Source organism: Scyliorhinus canicula, chromosome 4, assembly GCF_902713615.1.
Source record: "Scyliorhinus canicula chromosome 4, sScyCan1.1, whole genome shotgun sequence".
In the NCBI taxonomy this organism is placed as follows: Eukaryota; Metazoa; Chordata; class Chondrichthyes; order Carcharhiniformes; family Scyliorhinidae; genus Scyliorhinus; species Scyliorhinus canicula.
Genome location: NC_052149.1, coordinates 77,513,046 through 77,536,470, shown reverse-complemented (window position 1 = coordinate 77,536,470; position 23,425 = coordinate 77,513,046). Strand labels below are relative to the sequence as shown.

Below are 23,425 nucleotides of genomic sequence, written 5' to 3'. Positions count from 1 at the left end.
CGTCTTGAGAGGTTCGCTATAGGTTCGCTAAGGGGCCGGTTTAGCTCACTCGGCTAAATCGCTGGCTTTTAAAGCAGACCAAGCAGGCCAGCAGCACGCTTCGATTCCCATACCAGCCTCCCCGGACAGGCGCCGGAATGTGGCGACTAGGGGCTTTTCACAGTAACTTCATTGAAGCCTACTTGTGACAATAAACGATTTTCATTTTCATTATTAGGGTTCGCTTGAAGGTGGCAGCCATTTATTGATTTCTTCGCAGAGGAGTAAGCTTCAGCGGGGGGAGGGCTAGGGTAGAGTAGAGTAGAGTTGGGGGATATTGAGGCAGGTCCGTGCGTGAACAGAGCCGTGGTTTGCACTATGTTTAATTTGTAATTTGTGTCTTGACTTCTTTTTTTTGTACTGTACAATGTCACTTTTTCTAATTGCCTAAAATACCTCAATAAAATTGTTTGTTGAAAAAAAAGAAAGGCAAGGGCTGCAAACACATGGGAACATCACCACCTGGTAGTTCCCCTCCAAGTCACTCACCATCCTGACTTGGAACTATATCGCCATTCCATCACTGTTACTGGCTCAAAATCCTGGAGCACCCTCTCTAACAGTTCAAGAAGGAAGCTCATCACCACCTTATCAAGGGCAATTAGGGATGGGTGAGCAATAAATGCTGGCCTAGCCAGTGATGGTTATGTGCCAAGAATGAATTTTAAAATTGTACCGGCAGCCACAATTTATGTTGAATTGATGAAAATGCTGTTAATGTGATATTGCGTATTGTGTATTCGTGTCATATTTATAAATTGAATAGTTAAAATAGAATTTTTATTACTAAGAGCCTGTGATAGTAATATTTTTTGGCTTCAAAGAGCAGGTAATTTATATATTGTATAGCATAGATCATCTGAAAAATATTATTTGAAAAACTACCTTTGATTCAGATTCTACGTTTGGACATATAGCAGAGAGCACCGGTATGGGACAATTGGGCGAGGCCGTTTTGGCGCGACCGTTTGGACGCAGCCATTTGGGCGCCATGGGACAATTGGGCGCAGCCAATTTGGAGCAGCCGTTTGGGCGCAGACGACAGAAATTTTTTTAGTTTTTGTGGCTAGTAAATTGTTGCAAGTAAATTGTTGCAATATTCAGTATCATTCGAAGGAAGGACTTAAAAGCAAGTTTAAAACTGTAAATTAAAAGATGAGCTTTAAAAAGTTTTTAAACTAACTTTATTGTAAATTAAAAACCTTAAATTAGTTCATTTAGTTAAAAACCTTAAAGTAGTTCATTTAGTTTAGTTCATTTGGTAATTATGAGCAAGGCTCCTCAAGTACTCGATAGCATCCATGTTTTCAAATTTAAGAACAGTTTCATGTATTCTTTTATCTTTATTGTAAATTAAAAACCTTAAATTAGTTCATTTAGTTAAAAACCTTAAATTAGTTCATTTAGTTTAGTTCATTTGGTAATTATGAGCAAGGCTCCTCAAGTACTCGATAGCATCCATGTTTTCAAATTTAAGAACAGTTTCATGTATTCTTTTATCCGCATCTCTATACTTTTTTAGTTTTTGTGGCGGTTCATGGCCGGCTAGTAACCTTTCATAATATGCATCTCTACTTTTCTGTACTTTACACAGGCCATCAATTAGTTTCCATATGGTGGGATGATGCATGCCAAGTTCGTATTTCAATCGACGATGGGCTGCCTCCCCATTATTGTTTGTGCGGTCTTCCCCGTTTAATGTTCTCTGATAAAGGTTCCAAATCTCAGGGCGAAATAAAGGTGTTCGTCTACCATTTCCTCGTCTGTTCAGACGACCAACATATGTATCTTCAAACCAGTTGAGTAAATCTTGAAGTTCTTGCGGCAGTTGGGTCGCTAAAGCATCCAGATATTCATCGATTTTGTTCAAAGGTACAAAGGCAATGGCAATAATCATTTTAGCTTTTAACGCAAAATCTGGATCAGTGTTCTACAAACTACGGAACCCCATACTAGCTATCTGCTAGATGTTTTTGCATATTTTGAGCTAAATGAAAAAAACATCCTTTTATTTGAACATCAGGGAATATGTCTTTCATAGCACTGTGCGCAGCTTGTTCATAATCACAGACGATTGAACTGGGTTTCAAGTACGGGTATAGGGTGGATACATGGGTTTGAGTAGGGTGATCATTGCTCGGCACAACATCGAGGGCCCAATGGCCTGTTCTGTGCTGTACTGTTCTATGTCTATGTTGCTTGTTGGGCAAAAGAGCATAAACCGTAGGAGTAACTCCTCCGTGTTTTTTTACCATAATTACATAAATCTGAGAAAAGAGGCTGGGAGCAATACTGAATGTGCCATCTGCAAACCACATATCAGATGTCAATAAGTGCTGTAGCCAGCTCTGTCTTCCGAAGATTAATATCCGGTCGTGACCTGGTCCGCTATCACAAAGTAAAACATTTTCTTCCACTCCTGGTTGAGGGACATATATCCTGTAGCATTCTGGCACAATCAATTGTTGTAAATCACTTGGATTGGTGGGGGCGTTCAATACATAATTACGCTTTCTGCTTATCATTCTCCTCAAAGCAGATATATTAGGAATGGCTGGTAGACTAGCTTGGGATATGTCTGTCAAACATTCATTAACAACTACAGTTGGTGCCTCAAGGGATTCCTGTGCTCTCTTTTTTATTTTAGTTTTCACGAGTGCAACCTCTACTTGTGCAGCAGAAGCATCATGCGAATGGCTGTTCAGCTGCCTCACCACGTTTGCAGCTTTAGTATGGAGCCGTGCTTTGCACCGGTTTTTTTGCTCACAACGCCAAAATTTCACTTCGCTGTCACCTTTGCTTGTTTTGTCAAAGATGTAAAGGAATCCGTTATGAACAAATTTTTCTTTACCATGTTTCGTTGATACTTCCTCAGCCATCATATGGGTATGCGAATTGGTTTAGTTAAAAAATATGTAAAAAGATGGTGATAGAACGAAACACTTGTGACAGCGGACCCGCACCAGCAGCCAACTCAACTGAGGCTAATTTACAAATAAAGAAATGTTATTATGGCCAAAACGTCCGGCGCCAAAACGTCCGGCGCCAAAACAGCCGGCGCCAAAACGGCTGGCGCCAAAACGGCCGCGCCACAACGGCCGCGCCCAAATGGCTGCGCCAAAACGTACCTAATCCGAGAGCACTGCTCTAGCCTTGAGACATTTTGGCTGGCTATTTTCCTTAATTTTCAAGGATACTTGTATTACTTTCATGGACTCCAGTGTGTCTTCAAAAACACTGCCATTTTTTCCCATTGGGGTCTGTAAGTCTGACTTTTAATCAACTAAGCTGCTTACAGTACTCCAGTTCAGTTTAATTCTTTCCAGCCAAGAGTGGCCAACGAGAGCTGAGAAACATCCTTGGACCACATGAAGTGTAGCTCTGCAGTTTTTCCACTTAGCTCAACCTTGACTGTGAAATAGCCTCTCAGAGGCACTATTTCCTCAGTATAGGTTCTCAAAATCACATCTGTTGGCTTCAAAGGAAGGTGATTAACTTTCTGTTTGTAGGTGGTCTGAGGAATCAGGAAAACAGCAGCTTCCATATCAACCTCCATTTTGATAGATTGCCCATTCAGTTTTGGCAAAAACTTTTGTGAACCACCCTGGACTCAGAGTACATTCAGCTTCAATTTTTCATCAGAATGAAGTGCTCTAGCTTCACTGTGGTTGTTGTTCTTTCCGTCCACATTGCAAATTTTCTTAGTTGAATTTATTTTGCTTCTTCCTTTGAATTGAGTTCTGTGTCTTCCTTTGAGAATTAGAACATACAGTGCAGATGGAAGCTATTTGGCCCATCGAGTCTGCACCAACCCACTTAGGCCCTCACTTCCACCCTATCCCCACAACCTCATAACCCCTCCTAACCTTTTTGGACACTAAGGACAATTTATCATGGCCAATCCACCTAACCTGCACGTCTTTGGACTGTGGAGGAAACCGGAGCACCCGGAGGAAACCCACGCAGACACAGGGAGAATGTGCAGACTCCGCACAGACAGTGACCCAGCAAGGAATCGAACCTGGGACCCTGGCACTGTTAAGCCACAGTGCTAGCCACGTGTGCTACCGTGCTACCCCATTTTTCTCTGGAGAAGTTATTTTACTCCAGCAAGCTCTTGCTGTGTAGCTAGTTCTGCCACAATATTTACATTGGCTGCGCTTGCTCCTATCAGCCTGTAAATGACCGATTTTTGTATAGGAACGACACGCCTATTGCTGGGTAGACTTCTAAGCAGTAGCCAGTTTATCGATCCTTGGGCTTGCTCCGAGCTGAGATGCCTCCTTTGCCGCGAGTTCCATTGAAACGGCATTATCTTTTTTTTAGGAGCAATTTAGCATGGCCAATCCACCTACCCTGCACATCTTTGGGTTGCAGGGCTGAGACCCAAGTAGACACGGAGAGAAATGGGCTGCACGGAGGCACACTGGTTAGCACCACTGCCTCACAGCGCTGAGGACCCAGGTTCGATCCCTGCACTGGGTCACTGTCAGTGTGGTGTTTGCACATTCTCCCTGTGTCTGGATTGAACCCAGGTCCTTGACGCTGTGAGGCAGCAGTGCTAACCACTGAGCCTCCCTTAAAATGACAATATCTAATGCAGACTTCTGACTTTGATTTTGTTCCATTAATAATCTTATCAGAATGGCCTCATTTTTTAAACCACACACCAAACAATCAATAATTGTGTCATCTAATGAGTTGCCAAATTCACAAACATCTATAAGTCACTTGAGGGTTGCAATGAACTGCGCATTTTTCCCCTTCGAACTGATTCCTTCAATGAAATCAAAATCTCTTGCAATAGTTAATGGCGTTGGTACATAATGGTCTTCTAATATTTTAACCAAATCCTTATAAGTCACATCCCTAGGTTTTTTGGCTGAACCAAGTTTCTTAACAAATTGAAAATTTTGCTTCCGATTATACTTCGGAATGCAGGGATCTTTGTCACAACCCCCTGGGCTTGTGCTCAGTCAATTCCAGCCCTATTTGACCCGAAGTCACACACAAGTGAAATTAGGTATTATTTTTAAAATACCCGAAGATCTTGGCTGAGCCCAATAAATTGCAGTCACCAGGTGTCTAAATTTAACACAAATAACCTTTTATTATTTAACAGTAAAATAATTAAGCTGACAAAAATATAACTGACTACTTAATACCCTTTTTCCACCCTACCTTTCCAACTTGCCTCATTCTACATGCACACAGATAACATGGAAGGAAAGGGTGTTGGAGAGGAAGGAAAAAGTGATGATAATGTAAAAAGGATAAAAGATCTCCGATGCACAAGATGGCTTTCAGTTAAAGTCTTTTAGGAGTTCAAGCTTTCATTTAGATGCTTCATCCTTCAATGTTTGAGAGGGTTTTCTCTAGCAATGTTGTCTATTTCTTTTTGCAGATTCAAGGTCATTTCAACTATATAGTAAAGGTGTGCCAGGCACTCACTGGTTTAAAGCAGTAAAGCAGTCCTTTACTTCAGCAGAGAGAGAAAGAGAGTTCCTTCTTCATTCAAGGTTTTACTATCTGTTCTTCATTGCTGGTTTTCTTTTTGTAAACTGTTGTATCTTTGGATCAACAGTACAAAAGAAGTAGATTGCTGTGCATATGAGTTGAATGAAATATCAACAGAAGTTTATTAGATAGGTCTTCATGTACAAGGGTTAGTACTAGACTAAGGCAAAAGCCCACAAAGTAGTCAATGATGTCACCATGTCACGTGACTCCCTTCTTAAAGAGAGATCACACACAACTACACTAACCCACATATATAACAGAACCAGTGAATGCCCATCACTTATTTTGTTTACGTGAAACAGGTGCAATGTATAAACATGTTCTTTCTGTCTACAAATAACAGTGCCCTGTATATTAATGTATGTAGCTTCCAGTACATGCAAATGCACCACACTGCAAGCCCACATTGGTATTCTTGCTATTGTCTTGATAATGCAAGACAAAATACTTTGACAAAATGCCTTTTCCAGCAATATTCAAGTTCTGTACTACCAAATTTGCTGTTATTATTGCAAATGGAGAGTCAAGAAAAAGGGTATTCTTCAGGTGAAGCAGACCTACCTACCTGGAGGTATTGATTCAGGGCACATAGATACATTTCAGAACCATTTTAAAGATAAATATGTGTTTTTAAAAAATATTTTTTCACCTTAAATGCCAATGTCTACAGTAATAATGGGAACATCCTGTGTAAATCTATGACACTGCAATTACATCTTCCCACTATTGCTTTTGACACCATCTTAAATGATGTTAGGATTTGATCTGCTACAATATGTGGAGGTGGTGTAGTGATATTGTCACTGGACTAGTAATCCAGAGACCCAAGGCAAGATCTGCCAGATGGTGAAATTTGAATTCAATAACAATCTGGAATTAAAAGTCTAATGGTGACAATGGAACCATTGTCGATTGTTGTAAAACACATCTTGTTCACTAATGCTCTTTAGGAAAGGAAATCTGCCATCCTTCCCTGGTCTGGCCAACATGTGACTCTAGACACACAGCAATGTGGTTAACTCTTAAATTTGTTCTGAAATGAAGGACAGTTAATGATGGGCAATAAATGATGGCTCAGCCTGATCCTTGATTTTAAAAAAAATGCAATGTCTTTTTTTCCCCTGGCTCTTAGATGATTTCAAACTGTCCTGCAAAACATTGGTGTCCCTTGACATGCATAGAACTTGATGTGGAGATGCCGGTGTTTGACAGGGGTGGGCACAGTAAGAGGTCTTACAACAGCAGGTTAAAGTCCAACTGGTTTGTTTTGAATCACTAGCTTTCGGAGCGCAGGAGGATGAACCTGAGGAAGGACCTGCACACCAAAAGCTAGTGATTCGAAACAAACCTGTTGGACTTTAACCTGGTGTTGTAAGACTTCTTACTATTCATAGAACTGTAATTGGATATGCAAAAATACTTTTGTTAAGGTGACTAAGATTAACTAACTTTTATTGCCAAATACTGACAAATGGAAACCAGGTCCAAAACACTGTAGACATACAATGTAGAATTGGAGACTCTGCTTCAGCTTCTAGTCTTTCCTGTTTTGTTGCATTATTTGTCGTGCTTTCCCAGAAATTCAAACTATTGAATACAGTCTTTTCTTCTTTCTACTGCCTAGATGCTTCTACACTGATACGCTGCATGAATCAATTGTGATAACTTAAAGGGGCAGCACGGTGGTGCAGTGGGGTAGTACTGCGGCCTCACGGCGCCGAGGTCCCAGGTTCGATCCCGGCTCTGGGTCACTGTCCGTGTGCAGTTTGCACATTCTCCCCGTGTTTGCGTGGGTTTCGCCCCCACAACCAAAAGATGTGGAAGCTAGGTGGATTGGCCACGCTAAATTGCCCCTTAATTGGAAAAAATGAATTGGGTACTCTAAATGTTTTTTTTTTAAATTGTGATAAATTATCTATTTAGGCTATTCCTGTTCTTTTGACCCTTGTAAGAAGTCTTACAACACCGGGTTAAAGTCCAACAGTTGTGTTTCAAACACTAGCTTTCGGAGCATTGCTCGAGGAAGGAGCAGTGCTCCGAAAGCTAGTGTTTGAAACAAAACTGTTGGACTTTAACCTGGTGTTGTAAGACTTCTTACTGTGCTCACCCCAGTCCAATCTTCACATCTTTTGACACTTGGCAGTTGGGCATTGAACATATTTTACGTTTTCCACTTTCTCAATAGGGAAGAAAACAAGGGAGAATAAAGGAACAGTCACAGGGGTGAGGATGACAAGAAACCATCAGTTGGGACCTTGATCTTTCTGGAGAGAAAGGGCACTGTCAATGCCAGCAGTTTTACTGAAGCAGTCACTGACAGTGCAGGGTGACAAGGCAGCACTTCTGGCACTGCGCATGTCTTCTCTCAGGGCCGTGATTGGCCGCTGAGGAGCTACCTGTCCTTCCGGGTTAGCCGGAAGTTTGAGGTCAGGTTTTGTTGGGAGGTTTGGGGTTTGAAGATTGCCCGGTGAATTTGGTCCCCCCCCCTCACCGAACACGGGCAGCCATGGGGGCGGAGAGCAGCGCGGCCCGGAGCTGCCGGCTGGAAGAGACGCCGGTAACTCTGCCCGCTGGTCTCAACGTGTACCGGGCGGCGTTGGAGGAAGGACAACCGGTATCCGTGTTCGTGTATCAGCGGAGGAATGAGGAGGCGGTCAACAAGGCAGCCAAGGTGAGGGTGAGGGAGGAGCGTTAAATGGGGGAACGGTAGAGAATGGGGCAAGGGGAATGAGAGAGGGGGGTAAGGGGAACGAGAGAGGGGGCAAGGGTGGGGAGGGGGACAGAGTGGGCAAGGGTGGGGAGGGGGACAGAGTGGGCAAGGGTGGGGAGGGGGACAGAGTGGGCAAGGGTGGGGAGGGGGACAGAGTGGGCAAGGGTGGGGAGGGGGACAGAGTGGGCAAGGGTGGGGAGGGGGACAGAGTGGGCAAGGGTGGGGAGGGGGACAGAGTGGGCAAGGGTGGGGAGGGGGACAGAGTGGGCAAGGGCGGGGAGGGGGACAGAGTGGGCAAGGGTGGGGTGGGGGACAGAGTGGGCAAGGGTGGGGAGGGGGACAGAGTGGGCAAGGGTGGGGAGGGGGACAGAGTGGGCAAGGGTGGGGAGGGGGACAGAGTGGGCAAGGGTGGGAGAGTGAGCAAGAGGGAGAGTGGGCAAGAGGGGGAGCATGGGCAAGTGGGGAGAGTGGGCAAGAGGGGGAGGGGGGAGCATGGGCAAGAGGGGGAGAGTGGGCAAGGGAGGGAGGGGGGAGGGTGTGAGGAGAGGGAGAGGGGGAGGGATGGGGAGAGGGGGAAAGTGGGCAAGGGGAGGGTGAGGCTAGAGGAGTGCTTGGGTGGCTAGTGTGGGGGAGGCTCAAGGAGGGAAGGTGGGGAGTGGGAGATGAGGCTGGAGGAGGAAGAGTTACGGCGAGTGTGGAGGAGCGGTATGGTGAGTAGGGGGGTGCGGATGGAGGAGGGGGCGATGATTGGGGGTGAGGTTAGAGGAGGGGGCAAGTGGGGGTGAGATGAGAGCGGAGGTTAGAGGGAAGGACCGGGAGGGGGTGGCGGTGTTGGGGAGAGAGGGGGCTTTGGAAGAGAGGGGGGAACCAGGAGTGGGGTCATGGAGAGGGGATGAGCGAGAAACAAAGGTATAAGTGGAGCATTGCGGGGGACAGAAAAGGAGGAGAGGGCAAATGTGGGAAGGGGTAAATGTGATGGGTGGGGAGAGAAGGTAAGTGGGGGTGGAGTGTGGGAGCATGAGGAGTTGTGCTTGGAGATGTTGATCAGTGGAGAGGGAAGGCAGCAAGAGTGAGGAGTCCAACAAGAGGTAAAGTTTTAGAAGGAGAAAGGGAGGTGAGAGAGTGGGGGTGGTGGGCAAGGGGAGAGACTTGGGAATGGGCGGTAGAGGGTGGGTGGGAGGCAGGAGGTGGAGGTCAGGGGATGCATTAAAGCAAGAGTGAATATGTTCACAGCTTCAAAGTTTTGCAGTGCAGTCTCTTGGAATTAAGAAAACATGACAAGAAATTTGCAAACAGCAAGATTCCACCAACAGTGAGATAATGATGAGATGTTCTATTTTAGTGTTGTTTGTTGAGGGATAGATATAGGCCAGGGCATTTGGGGAATTCCCTTATTGAAACAACCACCTGCTGAACCATCAATATACAATTAAAATGGAACTGTAAACATTAGGACCTGAAGTGAAAAGTGTAGATGCTGGAACAATAAAAGCCTTGCAAGATTTGCATGGAATGAGGTTAACAATCCAGATGAAGGGATGTCGTTAAACAAAACATAATTGTGTTAAGATAACGACGTTAAAAATGGTGTAACGTGGATTTCTATGCTGAAGATAGAGGAAATTGAGGAATTAGATAAACTTTTACACCAATTCAGAATGTCTGATTGTGTCTTAGAATCCTTACAGTACAGAAGGTGACCACTCTGCCTATCAAGTGAGCACCCTACCGAGGCCCACACCTTATCCCCACCTAACCTTTTGGAGACTAAAGGGTAATTTATCATGGGCAATCCACCCAACCTGCACATCTATGGACTAGGAGGAAACCGGAGCACTTGGAGGAAACCCAAACAGACAGGGAGACAGTGCAGACTCCACACAGACGGTGACCCAATGCCGAAATTGAACCCGGGTCCCTGATGCTGTGAGGCAGTAGTGCTAGCCACTGTGTCACCCTGGAAACCAATTAGTCTGCCTGATACCAGAATGTGGCTACCCTATGAATTATACTACTTCAGAACAGCCTAAAATTTTCTTATCCAAAGTTATTTTTGTGGCATTTTACCAGAGATATTTTCAGCCAATTTAAAATTTATCCTTATTAATAGGAAGTAAAATAATAAAAACTTCCAGTATTTTAGAATCATAGAATTTACAGTACAGAAGGAGGACATTCAGCCCATCAAGTCTGCACCAGCCCTTGTAAAGAGCACTCTACTCTTGTGGGAGGAAACCGGAGCACCCGGAGGAAACCCATGGGGAGAACGTGCAGACTCCGCACAGACAGTGACTCAAGCCGGGAATCGAACCTGGGACCCTGGAGCTGTGATGCAGCAGTGCTAACCACTGCGCTGCCGTGCCGCCCTTGGACAATGCTGGGCTTCCAATGTGCTTGTCCATGGAGTGATAGGGCTGGAGTTTATATCCCCCATTTCCATTGAATTTTTAAAATCTCAGATCCATTCTGGTGAGACGATAGACAGAGCCTTAGTGTTTCCAGGGATGGGTTGAAAGAAAACTGTACGTCAGTCATCCCAAATCACTTCCACGTATATTTTCAAAAATGTACGTGGAAGTGTTGCAAGTCATTGGTGCAAATTTGTACTTGATCTTCCGAGCCAAAAACAAGTTGTACTGTGGTGAAAGATCTCTACCCAAGATTTAGCGGGGGGGGGGTTTAGAGTATCCAGTTATTTTGTTGTCCAATTAAGGGGCAATTTAGCATGGCCAATCCACCTACTCTGCACATCTTTTGGGTTGTGGGGATGAGACCCACGCAGACACGGGGAGAATGTGCAAACTCCACACTGGCAGAGACCTGGGACCGGGATCAAACCTGGGACCTCGGGCCTTGGGGGAAAAAAATCATAATGAACTTTGCAGTAATATTTTCTGATAACTTTACCGTTGCAACCAAGACTTGGCTCCATCATTGCTGTTTGCCCCATTTAAGCTGCAAGGAATGATACTTGACTCAAAAGTCTATATGGGCCCAGGTATATGAATGGATGCGCCAGCAACAACTTGGGGTGGAATTTAACTCCCATCGCAACTTGGGTCATACAGTGCAAGATTTCAAGTTGGGTACAAGGGAAGGAATGTTTTTTGTGACAAGCTGTCACCGATTTGGTTAGAGAAAAAATGGAAAAGCTTATTATTGAGTCATTAGAAACATAATATTTAGTCCAATTAAAATCTATTCCAAGTCATGACTGCAAATCAATGGCCTATTGTTGGCAGTTTACTGAAGTAACCATAGAAAAACAAAATGTTTTTGCGGATGTTGGAATTCTAAAATATAAACTGAAAATGATGGAAATGTTCAGCAGGCCTGGCAGCATCTGTGGAGAGGGTGAGGTAGTGTTTTTGGTTGATGAGTTTTCGTTGGAGCAGTTTTAAGTTTTGAGATGATCAGTCTTTTGAATATTGTTAATTTTCCTTGATGCAAACTGCATAGTGTAACTTAGCTATGGAGGTGTCAGAATCAAATTGAGATAAATGGCGTCAGAAGACTTCGAGGAAGTATATTGTAGTTTCTTTGTGTACAGAATATTTTTAAAAACTTCCTTATAAAGTTGGCAGGTAATTACCATTTCCTCTTTTATTCACAGTAAAATTAACGCACATTGAGAAACCTGTGAGCTCTGTCTTCGGTTGGAGCAAAACTGGTTTTGTGACACTTGAAGTATCTATTGCTCTTAAACTGATATCTGCTGTAGTTGTTTTGTGGTTTTAAAAAGTGTATCATCATTGTATAATACAGCATCTGAAAACCTTACGCCACCCCTGCCTATTGAGGTTCTTGTCAAGCACAGTTGAAGTCGATGGAATCCACCTGGTTACTGAGCGTGTGCAGCCACTTCAGATGGTCCTTGAAGATGTCTCTGCAGATGAGATATGTGCGGGAATCTTTGACATCCTGCAAGCACTCATCTTCCTGCATGACCGAGTAAGTATGAAAAGAATTGAAGGTTAGCAGTTAGTATCAATTTAAAAAATTTTTTAGAGTGCCCAATTCATTTTTTCCAATTAAGGGGCTATTTAGCATGCCCAATCCACCTACCCTGCACATCTTTGGGTTGTGGGGGCGAAATCCACGCAAACACGGGGAGAATGTGCAAACTCCACACAAACCTGACCCAGAGCCGGGATCGAACCTGGGACCTCGGTGCCATGAGACAGCAGAGCTACCCACTGCGCCAACCTGCTGCCCACAGCAGTTAGTATCATTGCCTCGTTTGTTGGAAAGCTATATTCTAATTGTGATGATTGTAGGAATTTTAGATGTATTCTATTATAGACCATAAGATATAGGAGCCTACTCCACCATTTGATCATGGCTGATATGTTTCTCATCTCCATTCTCCTGCCTTCTCCCCCTAATCCCCCTATTAGTCAAGAAGAACCTATCTATATCTGCACTGTTCACAATCTATATAAATGATCTGCAAGCAGGGACAGAGTATAGCATAGCAAAAGTTATGGGTGATAGTAAAATAATAGGTGGGAAAGCAGGCAGAAGAGATGATCAAGATTTTACAGATATCAATAGGCTAAGAGATTGAGTCAAAAGTTTGCAGATGAAGTTTAATGCGGATAAATGTAAGGTTATCTATTTTGGCTGAAAAAATAGGCAAATCATTATCTAAATAGAAAGCAGATGGGCGACACTGTGGCGCAGTGATTAGCACTGCTGTCTCATGGCACTGGGGACCCGGGTTCGTCTGGGCCCAGTTCACTGTGGAGTTTGAACATTCTCCCCATGTCTGTATAGGTCTCACCACCACAACCGAAAGATGTTCAGGATAGATGGATTGGCCACGCTAAATTGCCCCTTATTTGGAAAAAAAACATGTGGGGTACTTCCAATTTATTTTAGAAAGGCGGAAAAAAGAAAATAAATGGAAAGCAGATTCGAATGTGTCTGTGCCGAGGGATCTGGGTGTCTTTGTTCATGAATTGCAGAAAGTCGGTATGCAGCTTCAGCACGTAATTAAAAAAGCAAATGGAATGTTAATGTTTATTGCAAAAGGACTGGTGTATAAAAGTAGAGAAGTGTTGTTGCAATTGTATAGCGTGTTGGTGAGGACACATCTGCAGTATTATGTCCAGTTTTGGTCTCCTTATTTAAGTACGGATGTGGTGGCATTGAAGGCAGTTCAGAGGAGGTTCACCAGATTGATTCCGGGGATGAAAGGGTTGCCTATGAGATGAGATTATTTTTCTTAAATGTATTTTATTTCAAGCATGTATCAAAACATGTTGCAGTAAATAAACACCAAGGGAAACATACTTCCCAGCAATCAACTATACAATCTACAGATTTTTCCTGTTATTCACCAAACTTCAGAGTCGTGAACACAGCCCAGTCCATCACACAAAATCGCCTTCCATCCATTGACTCTATCTGCACCTCCCGCTGCCTGGGGAAAGTGGGCAGCATAATCAAAGATTCCTCCCACCCGGCTTACTTTTTCCAACTTCTTTCATCAGGCAGGACATACAAAAGTCTCAGAACACGCACAAACAGACTCAAAAACAGCTTCTTTCCCGCTGTTACCCGACTCCTAAACGACCTTCTTATGGACTGACCTGATTAATACTACATTCCTGTATGCTTCACTCCATGCTGGTGTCTATGTATTTACATGGTGGACCTTGTGTTGACCTTTTATGTTTTTTCTTTTTCTTTTCTTTTCATGTACTAAATGGTCTGTTTGAGCAGCTCGCAGAAAAATATTTTTCGCTGTATCTCGGTACATGTGACAACAAACAAATCCAAATCCAGGTTGAGAGGTGGTAGGTTTGGAACTGAGTCGAAGAGGAACTACTTCTCGCAGAGTGGTGAATTTGTGGAACTTGCTGCCCCATAGTGCAGTGGGGTCTGAGTCTTGAAATGTTTTCAAGAAGGAGATAGATATATTTCTGATAGAAAACAGGTTAAAGGAATTTGAAGACCAGGAGGGAGGTGGATTTGAGACGAGGAAGAGATCAGATGAATGGCAGAGCAGGCTTGATGGGCTGAATTGCCCACTTCTGCTCCTAATTCTTATGTTATCTCTGACTTAAAGGCCTCCACTGCCTTCTATGGCAATGAGTTCCACAGATTCACCACCATAGGCTGAATGAATTTCTTCTCATCTCCATTTTAAAGGATCATCTCTTCAGTCTGTGGCTGCACCCTCGAGTTCTAGTCTCTCCTGCTGGTTGGAACATCTTCTCCATGTTCTCTCTATCTGGGCCTCCTGTATTCTGAAAGTTTCAATGAGATCCCCCCTCATCCTTCTAAACTTCATTGAGTACAGAGCCAGAGTCCTAAACAGCGCCTTGTGTGACAAGCCCTTCATTTTGGGATCTTTCTTGTGAACCTTCTCTGGATGCCCTCCAAGGCCAGCGCACCCTTTCTTTGATACGGGGCCCAAAACTGCTCATAATATTCCAAATGGGGTCTGACCAGAGCCTTGTACAGCCTCAACAGTACATCCCTGTTCTTGTATTCTAGCCCTCTCGACTCGAATGCCTTCCTAACTGCCAACTGGAACTGCATGTTCACCTTAAGAGAATCCTGAACTAGGACTCCTAAGTCCTTTTGTGCTTCAGATTTTCGAAGCCTTTCCCCATTTAGAAAATAGTGTATGCCTCTATTGTATTCCATCTGTCACTTCTTTTCCCACTCTCCTAGCCTGTCCAAGTCCTTCTGCAGCCTCCCACTTCCTCAACACTGTATCATTTCCCATTTCTTTGTTCCCTATTACTACAGCTTCATTTTCCAGTGGTCCAATGTCTCTCTCTTACCTTTTTATATATCAAAAAACTCTTGTAATCTTCTTTTATATCACTAGTTAGCTTAGAGTGCTATTTCATCTTCCTTGTTGCCACATTGTATGCTTTTTCTTTTGATTTATGCTGTCCCTGACTTCCCTATTCAGTCATGGTTGCCTTGTCGTCCTCTTGGCATGTTTCCTCCTCATTGGGATCTTTTTTCTTTTTAGAAAATATTTTATTGTGCATTTGTAATTTTCAGTTTAACAAATTTAACAAATTAACATTCTAAACAACCTAGCGGCCCAATGCATGAAACCACATCACAACAACATACCCAACTAGCCTCCTGCCTTGGCTCCTAACTACCCGTATATTAGATTTCCTGTCCTTATTTTACCCCCCGGATCTCCCGATACCCCAAATATTGTCATTTCTGGACTAGTCACCCTCCCTTGCAGGACTTCTGACATAACGTCCACAAATCCCTGCCAGAATCCCCTCAACTTCGGACACGCCCAGAACATATGCACATGATTCTCCGGGCTTACCCCACACCTGTCCTCCACTTCCTCAAAAAACCTACTCATCCGGGCTACCGTCATGTGGGCCCTATGAACCATCTTGAACTGGATCAGGTTTAGCTTGGCACACAACGAGGAAGAATTGACTGTCTTCAGTGCCTTTTCCCATAGTCCGACTTCCAGATCCCCTTCCACTTCCTCTTCACCTCCCTGGTGGGACCCCTTCCCACTCCATCAATTCCATGTATATCTCCAAGACCCTTCTCTCCCCAAACCCAGTTTTTGACATTACCTTATCCTGTACTCCCCTCGGGGGGAGGTGAGGAAAACTTGGAACCTGCCTCCGGACAAAGTGTCCTTTGCGATTTCTCAACTCTACCCACACAGATTCTATGCCTTCTGATTCTAAATCGCTTCTTGCTAATTTAATTTCATACTAACAAGACAACGCTGCCATCTCTGTCCATCTGCCTGTCCTTTCAATAGGACGCATATCTTTGGATATTGAGATCCCGTCCATGATCCCCTTGTGCCACCTCTCCGTGATGCCCATAACGCTGTATCCACTAATTTCAATGTGCGCAACAAGCTCTTTTACCGTGGTTCGTATACTGCGTGTATCTAGGTACAACACCATCAGTCCTGCGTTGACCACCCCCCCTTATAGTTGTCACCCTTATCTGCTATGCCTGAAGTTGGATTCCTACGACTTTCCATACTCTGTCCTATTATATTCTCTCCCCAACCCCCCCGCCATCATTAACCTGCACTTCTACCTTCTCTTTTAATTTTGACGTTCTAATTTTCTGTTCAACTGAACCCCCCCCCCCCATTTAGTTTAAAGCCCCATCTGGCTATGCAATTCACCAGGAATCTGCTCCCAGCATGATTAAGGTGAAGAGCATCCATCGGAAAGCTCCCTCCTGCCCCATTACTTGTGTCGATGTCTCATGAATTCAAACCCATTTCGCGCACATGCATTTTGAGCCACGCATTCCCCTCTTTAAACCTATTGACCCTGTGCCAATTAGCTTGTGGCTCAGGTAGTAATCTGGAGACTATTACCATTTTGGTTCTGCGTTTTAATTTGGCCCCTAGCTGCTCATATTCCTTCAGCAGAAGTTCCTGCGGGTTCCGGCTGAGGTTCCTGCAACACTACCACCTTGATTCCTTTACCTACCGCACTCATAGTCACACCCTCCTGTCCCTGACCATGGGCTGAATTCAAGGTAGTTATTCTAAGGAGTGTGACTGTCTCTTGAAACACAGCGTCCAGGTAACTCACTCTCCCCTTCCCTGATGTGTCACAACGTTCGAAGTTCAGACTCCAGGTCATCAACTCTGAGCTACAGTTCCTCAAGCAACCAACATTTGCGACAAATGTGTTCACTAGAACCCACAATGGGCTCCCACATTATGCAGATACAACACATCACCTGGTCCTGCATCTCTATTATTTAATTAATTTTAATTTATTTTTAAAAATTTTCAGCTGGCTTTTCGATTTTCTAATCTGTAAAATATTTCTCTTTTTATCTTTAATCTGTAGCAATATAGAGTAGGTAATGCAAATCAGCAGTTACTTACCAGCCAAACGATTGTTTTTCAAACTCAGCCCACTGCCCAAAGGTGTCGCTCTTGGTTCCCGCTCTTTGAAAATCTCCGTGTGATGAGTGTTAAAAGTAGTAAAGACTTACTGACCTGAACCATTACTTACCAATCAGCTCTCTCCCATGTAGCCTCAATCGCTGCAGCAGGGGAAGACCTGGTCCATTTAAGTTTATGGTGTTGATGGAGAACTGAGCGATGATTGTCGTGTTGAAGGTCACCGGACTGGCTGGGTTTTTTTCTTGTTGGTTGTTACCTGGTGTTTGTGTGATGAAATTGTTACTTGCCATGTATCAACCCTATCTTTTGGCTGAGTGGGGCTGAAGACTGGAGTAGTAAGTGACAAACACACTCCTGACCGACATAGATACATAGAAGATTTGAGCAGGAGGAGGCCTTTAGGCCCTTCGAGCCTGCTCCACCATTCATCACGATCATGGCTGATCATCCAACTCAATAGCCTAATCCTGCCTTTGATCCCATTCTCCCCAAATGCTATATCCAGCCGCCTCTTGAATATATCAAAAGGATTTTCGCCTGAGGAATACTTTCAATTATAACCTGGAATTGTGAGATTGGCTAACAACAACTACAAATGTTACCTTTGTATGATGACAGCTAATGGAACAGTTTTTCCTTCTGTTCTGTTTTGCTAGATTCAGTGTCTTGATGTTGCCTCATTTGAATGAGGCTTTGGTGTCAAGGGAGTGCTTAACATGTTTCCCTGGGCACTTGGGCAATGTTTTTATTCTTCACATGTCCTTGTTTTAAAGCAGTTTGACTCCCAAGTGTTGGTTTTAATTTTCCAAAATTCCCTAGATTTGGGGAAGGCTCCATTAGATTGGATAATGAATGTAGCTCCCTTATTCAAAAGGGGAGAGAGATGGAAAGCAGGAACCAGCAGGCTGGATGGTGTAACGTCTGTCATAGGAATAATGTTAGTTGTTGAAGATGTTTATACCTGGACACGTTGATAATTTTAAGGTGATCAGGCAGAGTCAACATGATTTTGTGAAAGAGAAATCATGCTCAACCAACTTGAGGAAGTAACATGTACTGTGGATAAAGGGGAACCAGTGGCTATACTGCACTTAGATTTACAGAAGGCATTTGATAAAGTTGCCACAGCAAAGGTTACTGCAGGAAATAAAAACTCATAGTATTGACATACATAGGAGATTAGCTGGATGACAGGAAGCAGAAAGTAGGCATAAATGGGTCTTTTTTAGGTTGGCAAGATGTAATGAGTGGTTTGCCAGATGGATCAGTGATGGGACTTCAATTGTCCACATTTTTTGTAAGTGACTTGGATAAAGGAATTGAAGGGATGATTGGCACATTTGCTGATGATAAAGATAGGTAAGAGATTAAGTTGTGAAGAGGACATGAGGCTGTAAAAAGATATAGTAAGAAGTCTTACAACACCAGGTTAAAGTCTAACATGTTTGATTCAAACACTAGCTTTCGGAGCACTGCTCCTTCCTCAGGTGAATGAAGAGGTAGGTTCCAGAAACATATATATAGACAATTTAAAGATGCCAGACAATGCTTAGAATGCGAGCATTTGCAGGTAATTAAATCTTTACAGATCCAAAGATAGGGGTAACCCCAGGTTAAGGAGGTGTGAATTGTCTCTAGCCAGGACAGTTGGTAGGATTTCGCAAGCCCAGGCCAGATGGTGGAGGATGAATGTAATGCGACATGAGTCCCAGGTCCCGGTTGAGGCCGCACTCGTGTGTGGAACTTGGCTATAAGTTTCTGCTTGGCGATTCTGCGTTATCGCACGTCCTGAAGGCCGCCTTCGAGAACGCTTACCCGGAGATCAGAGGCTGAATGCCCTTGACTGCTGAAGTGTTCCCCGATTGGAAGGGAACATTCCTGCCTGGTGATTGTCGCGCGATGTCCGTTCATTCGTTGTCGCAGCGTCTGCATGGTCTCGCCAATGTACCACGCATTGGGACATCCTTTCCTGCAGCGTATGAGGTAGACAACGTTGGCCGAGTCGCACGAGTATGTACTGCGTACCTGGTGGGTGGTGTTCTCACGTGTAATGGTGGTATCCATGTCGATGATCTGGCACGTCTTGTAGAGATTGCCATGGCAGGGTTGTGTGGTGTCGTGGTCGCTGTTCTGAAGGCTGGGTAGTTTGCTGCAAACAATAGTTTGTTTGAGGTTGTGCGGTTGTTTGAAGGCAAGTAGGGGTGTGGGGATGACCTTGGCAAGATCTTCATCGATGACGTGTGGAAGGCTGCGAAGAAGATGCCGTAGTTTCTCCGCTCCGGAAAGTACTGGATGACGAAGGGTACTCTGTCGGTTGTGTCCTGTGTTTGTTTTCTGAGGAGGTCGGTGCGGTTTTTGCTGTGGTGCGTTGGAACTGTCGATTGATGAGTCGAATGCCATATCCCATTTGTACGAAGGCATCCTTCAGCGTCTGTAGATGCCTGTTATGCTCCTCCTCGTCTGAGCAGATCATGTGTATACAGAGGGCTTGTCCATAAGTATCTGACCCATTTCAATGGAGTTTCATCCTTCCTTTGCCATTTTCTCTCCTTTATTACTCAAATGTCTCTTCTCATAAGAGTTTTCCGAACATCGAAGATGCAAGTTAGAAAGCTATTAAGCACCAGAGATCTGTGCTGAATAAGTGATCAGGTGCAGAAGTGTGGAAAAACTGTGGGAGGAAGCCGGTGCACCCGGAGGAAACCCACGCAGACACAGGGAGAACGTGCGGACTTCGCACAGACATTTATGGCATGGTTTAGCTATTTAAATCGGTGGAATCGTTTCGCAAGAAGCAGAGCTCCATGCATAGAGGCATACTGTAGAAAATCATGTTTATTAGTCAAATTAAAATGTTACCAAGCACATTATTTGGTCTCTTGTATCACAGGGTAAACTGAGCCACAATAACGTATGCATTTCGTCTGTGTTTGTAAGCGAGGATGGCCACTGGAAGCTGGGAGGAATGGAGTCCATGTGTCAGTTCTCTCAAGCTTCAGCTGAGGTGAGAATTTTTTATTTTGGTCCCTTCCATTTAGACAATGTGACTTCGTAATGTTCCAGAATGAAACCTGATTTGTACAGTTCCTGTAAGTTCCTTTAAAATATTTTAATGTTTTTATATATGCTGTTTTTTTCTTTCAGTTCCTATCCAGCATCATGTCATTGAGAGATTTGAGTGGTATTGCTCCTGAGGAGCAGGTATGTCCATAATTATGAATACAAGCACTGAACAATTCTGGCATCGAATTTACACTGGTAAAGAGCAAAGTGTGTTAGCACTGCACTCAATGCAGCTTGTTTTTAAGCATGGACCTGCTTGAAAAGACAATTAGCAGAGGAGAAAAGAAAAAGCGCTTTTCACGTCCTGTCCCCATTTATCCCCCTTTTCTGCTCTTGTTCCTCCTGAGCTATTGTTTCACAGTACCATTAGCCCCTTTCTTTTTTTTTTTTGAAAATCTTTTTTATTGGCTTTTCCCTTTTGTTGTGTGTATACGTTACATTCTTCTTGGCTGCGCTAATTTACTTTACTGTTCAGAGAGGTTTATTTTATCCTTCATTTAACTAACTCTATGTACATTTCGTTGCCCTCTCGGTCGGTGTATAATTTCCCCCCTTTCCTCTTCTCTTATGGTTTCCCCACCTTCCTTCCGCCATGGGGGACATTTTAGTTATCCCCAAGTGTTGTCTCAACTGGGTCCACGTTCTGATCGTGGCCGCTACCACTGGGCTCGTTGTGTATTGTGTTGAGGAAGACGGGAGTGCTGCTGTAGCCAGGGCCTGGAGGGTTGTTCCTTTACAGGACACCTCTTCCATTTGTACCCAATCAGTGTCGGGTTCTTATACCCATCCCCTCACTCTTTGTGCTGTTGCTGCCCAGTGGTAGTATTGTAGGTTTGGTAAGGCCAGGCCCCCTTTGATTTTTCTTCTTTGCAGTGTCGGTTTGGGGAATCTCTAGTTCTTACCCCCCACACACTAACGGCATGATTACACTGTTTATGTTTTGGAAAAAGGCCTTGCGGGTGAAGATCGGAATGGATCTAAACAGGAAGAGGAACCTTGGCAGTACGTTCTTCTTGATCGTCTGCACTCTCCCCGCCAGGGAGAGTGGGTATGAGCCCCACCGTTGAAGGTCTTTTCTTACTTCCTCCACCAGGCTGGTCAGTGTCCACTTGTGGATCTGTGTACAGTCTCTGGCTATTTGGATCCCCAGGTAATGGAATCTGTTCTGGACCATTTTCAACGGGAGCCCCTCCAGCTCTGTCCCTCCCCTGTTTGGGGTCACTGGGAATGCCTCACTTTTGCCCAGGTTAAATTTGTAGCCCGAGAAGGTTCCAAACTCCTTCGGTATTTGCAGTATTGCCTTCAATCCCTCCTGTGGCTTTGAGACATAGAGGAGCAGGTCATCTGCATAAAGTGAGACTCTGTGCTCTCTGTCTCCTCTCCAGATTCTCTTCCAGCTTTTCACGCCTGCAGGGCTATTGCCAGGGGTTCAATCGCTAGTGCGAACAAGAGTGAGGACAGGGGCAGCCTTGTCTTGTTCCTCTCTGTAGCTGGACATATTCAGAGCTGGTGGTGTTAATTCGGACACTCGCTTTGGAGGCGTTGTACAGGAGCCTCACCCAGGCGGTGAATCCCGCTCCTAGCCCAAACCGTTCTAGCACCTCGAGGAGGTAGATCCATGGCCTTTTCTGCGTCCAAGGAGACGATTACCTCTGGTGTTCTCTTCCTGAGGCGGTCATTATTACATTCAGCAGCTGCCTGATGTTCGCCTACCCTTGATAAAGCCTGTTTGGTCATTGGCGACCACCTCTAGTACCCAGCCTTTTGGCCAGGACCGTTGCGAGTATTTTTGTATCCACGTTCAGCAGCGAAATGGGTCTATAAGATCCACATTCCGTCAGGTCTTTGTCTTTTTTGGGTTTCAGTGAGATTGTGGCCTACGCTAGCGTGGGGGCAGGGTGCCCCTTGCCAGTGAGTCCGTGAACATGTCCTTTAGTTGTGGGGCCAGGACTGATGCAAATTCTTTGTAGAAGTCTGCCGGGAACCCGTCAGGTCCTGGTGCCTTCCCCACCTGCATGGAGCTGATGCTCTCCATGATTTCTCCCAGGTCTGTCGGTGCTTCCAGTTCCACCCGTCTGTCTTCCCCCACAACTGGTAGTTCCAGTCTGTCTAGGAACTGTTTCATCCCCGCGTCCCCATTGGGGAGCTCGGATGTGTACAGTCCACAGTAGAAGGTCTAAAATGCTCGATTGACCTCCTTTGGCTCTGTTACCAGTCTGCCCCTGTTATCCTTAACGTGCCCTATTTTCCTCGTGGCTGCCTGCATTCTCAGCTGGTGAGCCAATAGACGGCCAGCCATGTTTCCGTGTTCGTAGACGGTCCCCCGTGTCGGCGGAGTTGGTACTCTGCTTTCCTAGCGGTTAGTAGGTTAAAGTCCATTTGCAGCTTTTTCTTCTCCGCCAGCAGCCCACAGTCGGGGACTTCGAGAATGGCGTCCACTAGCTGTTGCCTGGCCACCCTCTCTTCCCTATCACTGCTTGCCTTGTAGGCTATGATCTTTCCTCTAATCACGGCCTTCAGTGTCTCCCAAAACGTGGAGGGCGAGTGTCGTTACTAAAGTAGTCGCCTATGGCCCGTGATATTTTTTGGCAGGGGCCTTGTCGACCAGGAGGTCTGTGTCCAGCCTCCACTTGGGGTGCTGGGCCTGACCTGTCTCCAACCTCGCATCCGTATAGCATGGTCGGAGAGAACAACCGCGGAGCATTCCGTTCCTGTGATCCCTGGAAGCACCGATTTCCCCACTGCAAAGAAGTCGATACGGGTGTATACCTTGTGCACCTTCGAAAAGAACAAGAACTTCTTTTCTCCCGGGTGCAGGAACCTCCATGGGTCCACCGCCCCCAACTGTTCCATGAAGGCTCCTAGCTCCCTAGCCATGCCAGATTTTTCCCCGTTCTGGGGTTTGATCGGTCGGTCAGAGGGTCCAGCAAGCAGTTAAAGTCGCCTCCCCCCATAATCAGTCGGTGTGCGTCATGGGGATTTCCGCCATGGTCTTCTTTATGAATTCTGTGACGTCCCAGTTGGGAGCGTGCACATTTGCCAGTACGATCGGTGCCCCTTCCAGGACACCGCTGACCATGACATACCGTCCCTCTGGGTCCGTAACTGTCTTGGTTTCCGTAAACTTCTTCCTCTTGCAAATTAATATTGCTACTCCCTTAGCCCTCGTCCTGTAGCATAATGGTATGTCTGTCCCA

The 23,425-nt window shown here is 44.9% G+C and overlaps 1 protein-coding gene across 1 annotated transcript in view; it reads left to right on the top strand.

Annotated features, from left to right (window-relative positions):
- The first annotated feature begins 7,973 nt into the window (after window positions 1-7,973).
- scyl3 (SCY1-like, kinase-like 3) overlaps window positions 7,974-23,425 on the top strand; it is a 60,399-nt gene continuing 44,947 nt past the window's right edge. The window contains 4 exon segments of the mRNA XM_038794538.1: window positions 7,974-8,230; window positions 12,035-12,220; window positions 20,056-20,169; window positions 20,310-20,366. Of these exon segments, the coding sequence (XP_038650466.1) occupies window positions 8,066-8,230; window positions 12,035-12,220; window positions 20,056-20,169; window positions 20,310-20,366 (522 nt within the window). The 5' untranslated portion in view covers window positions 7,974-8,065.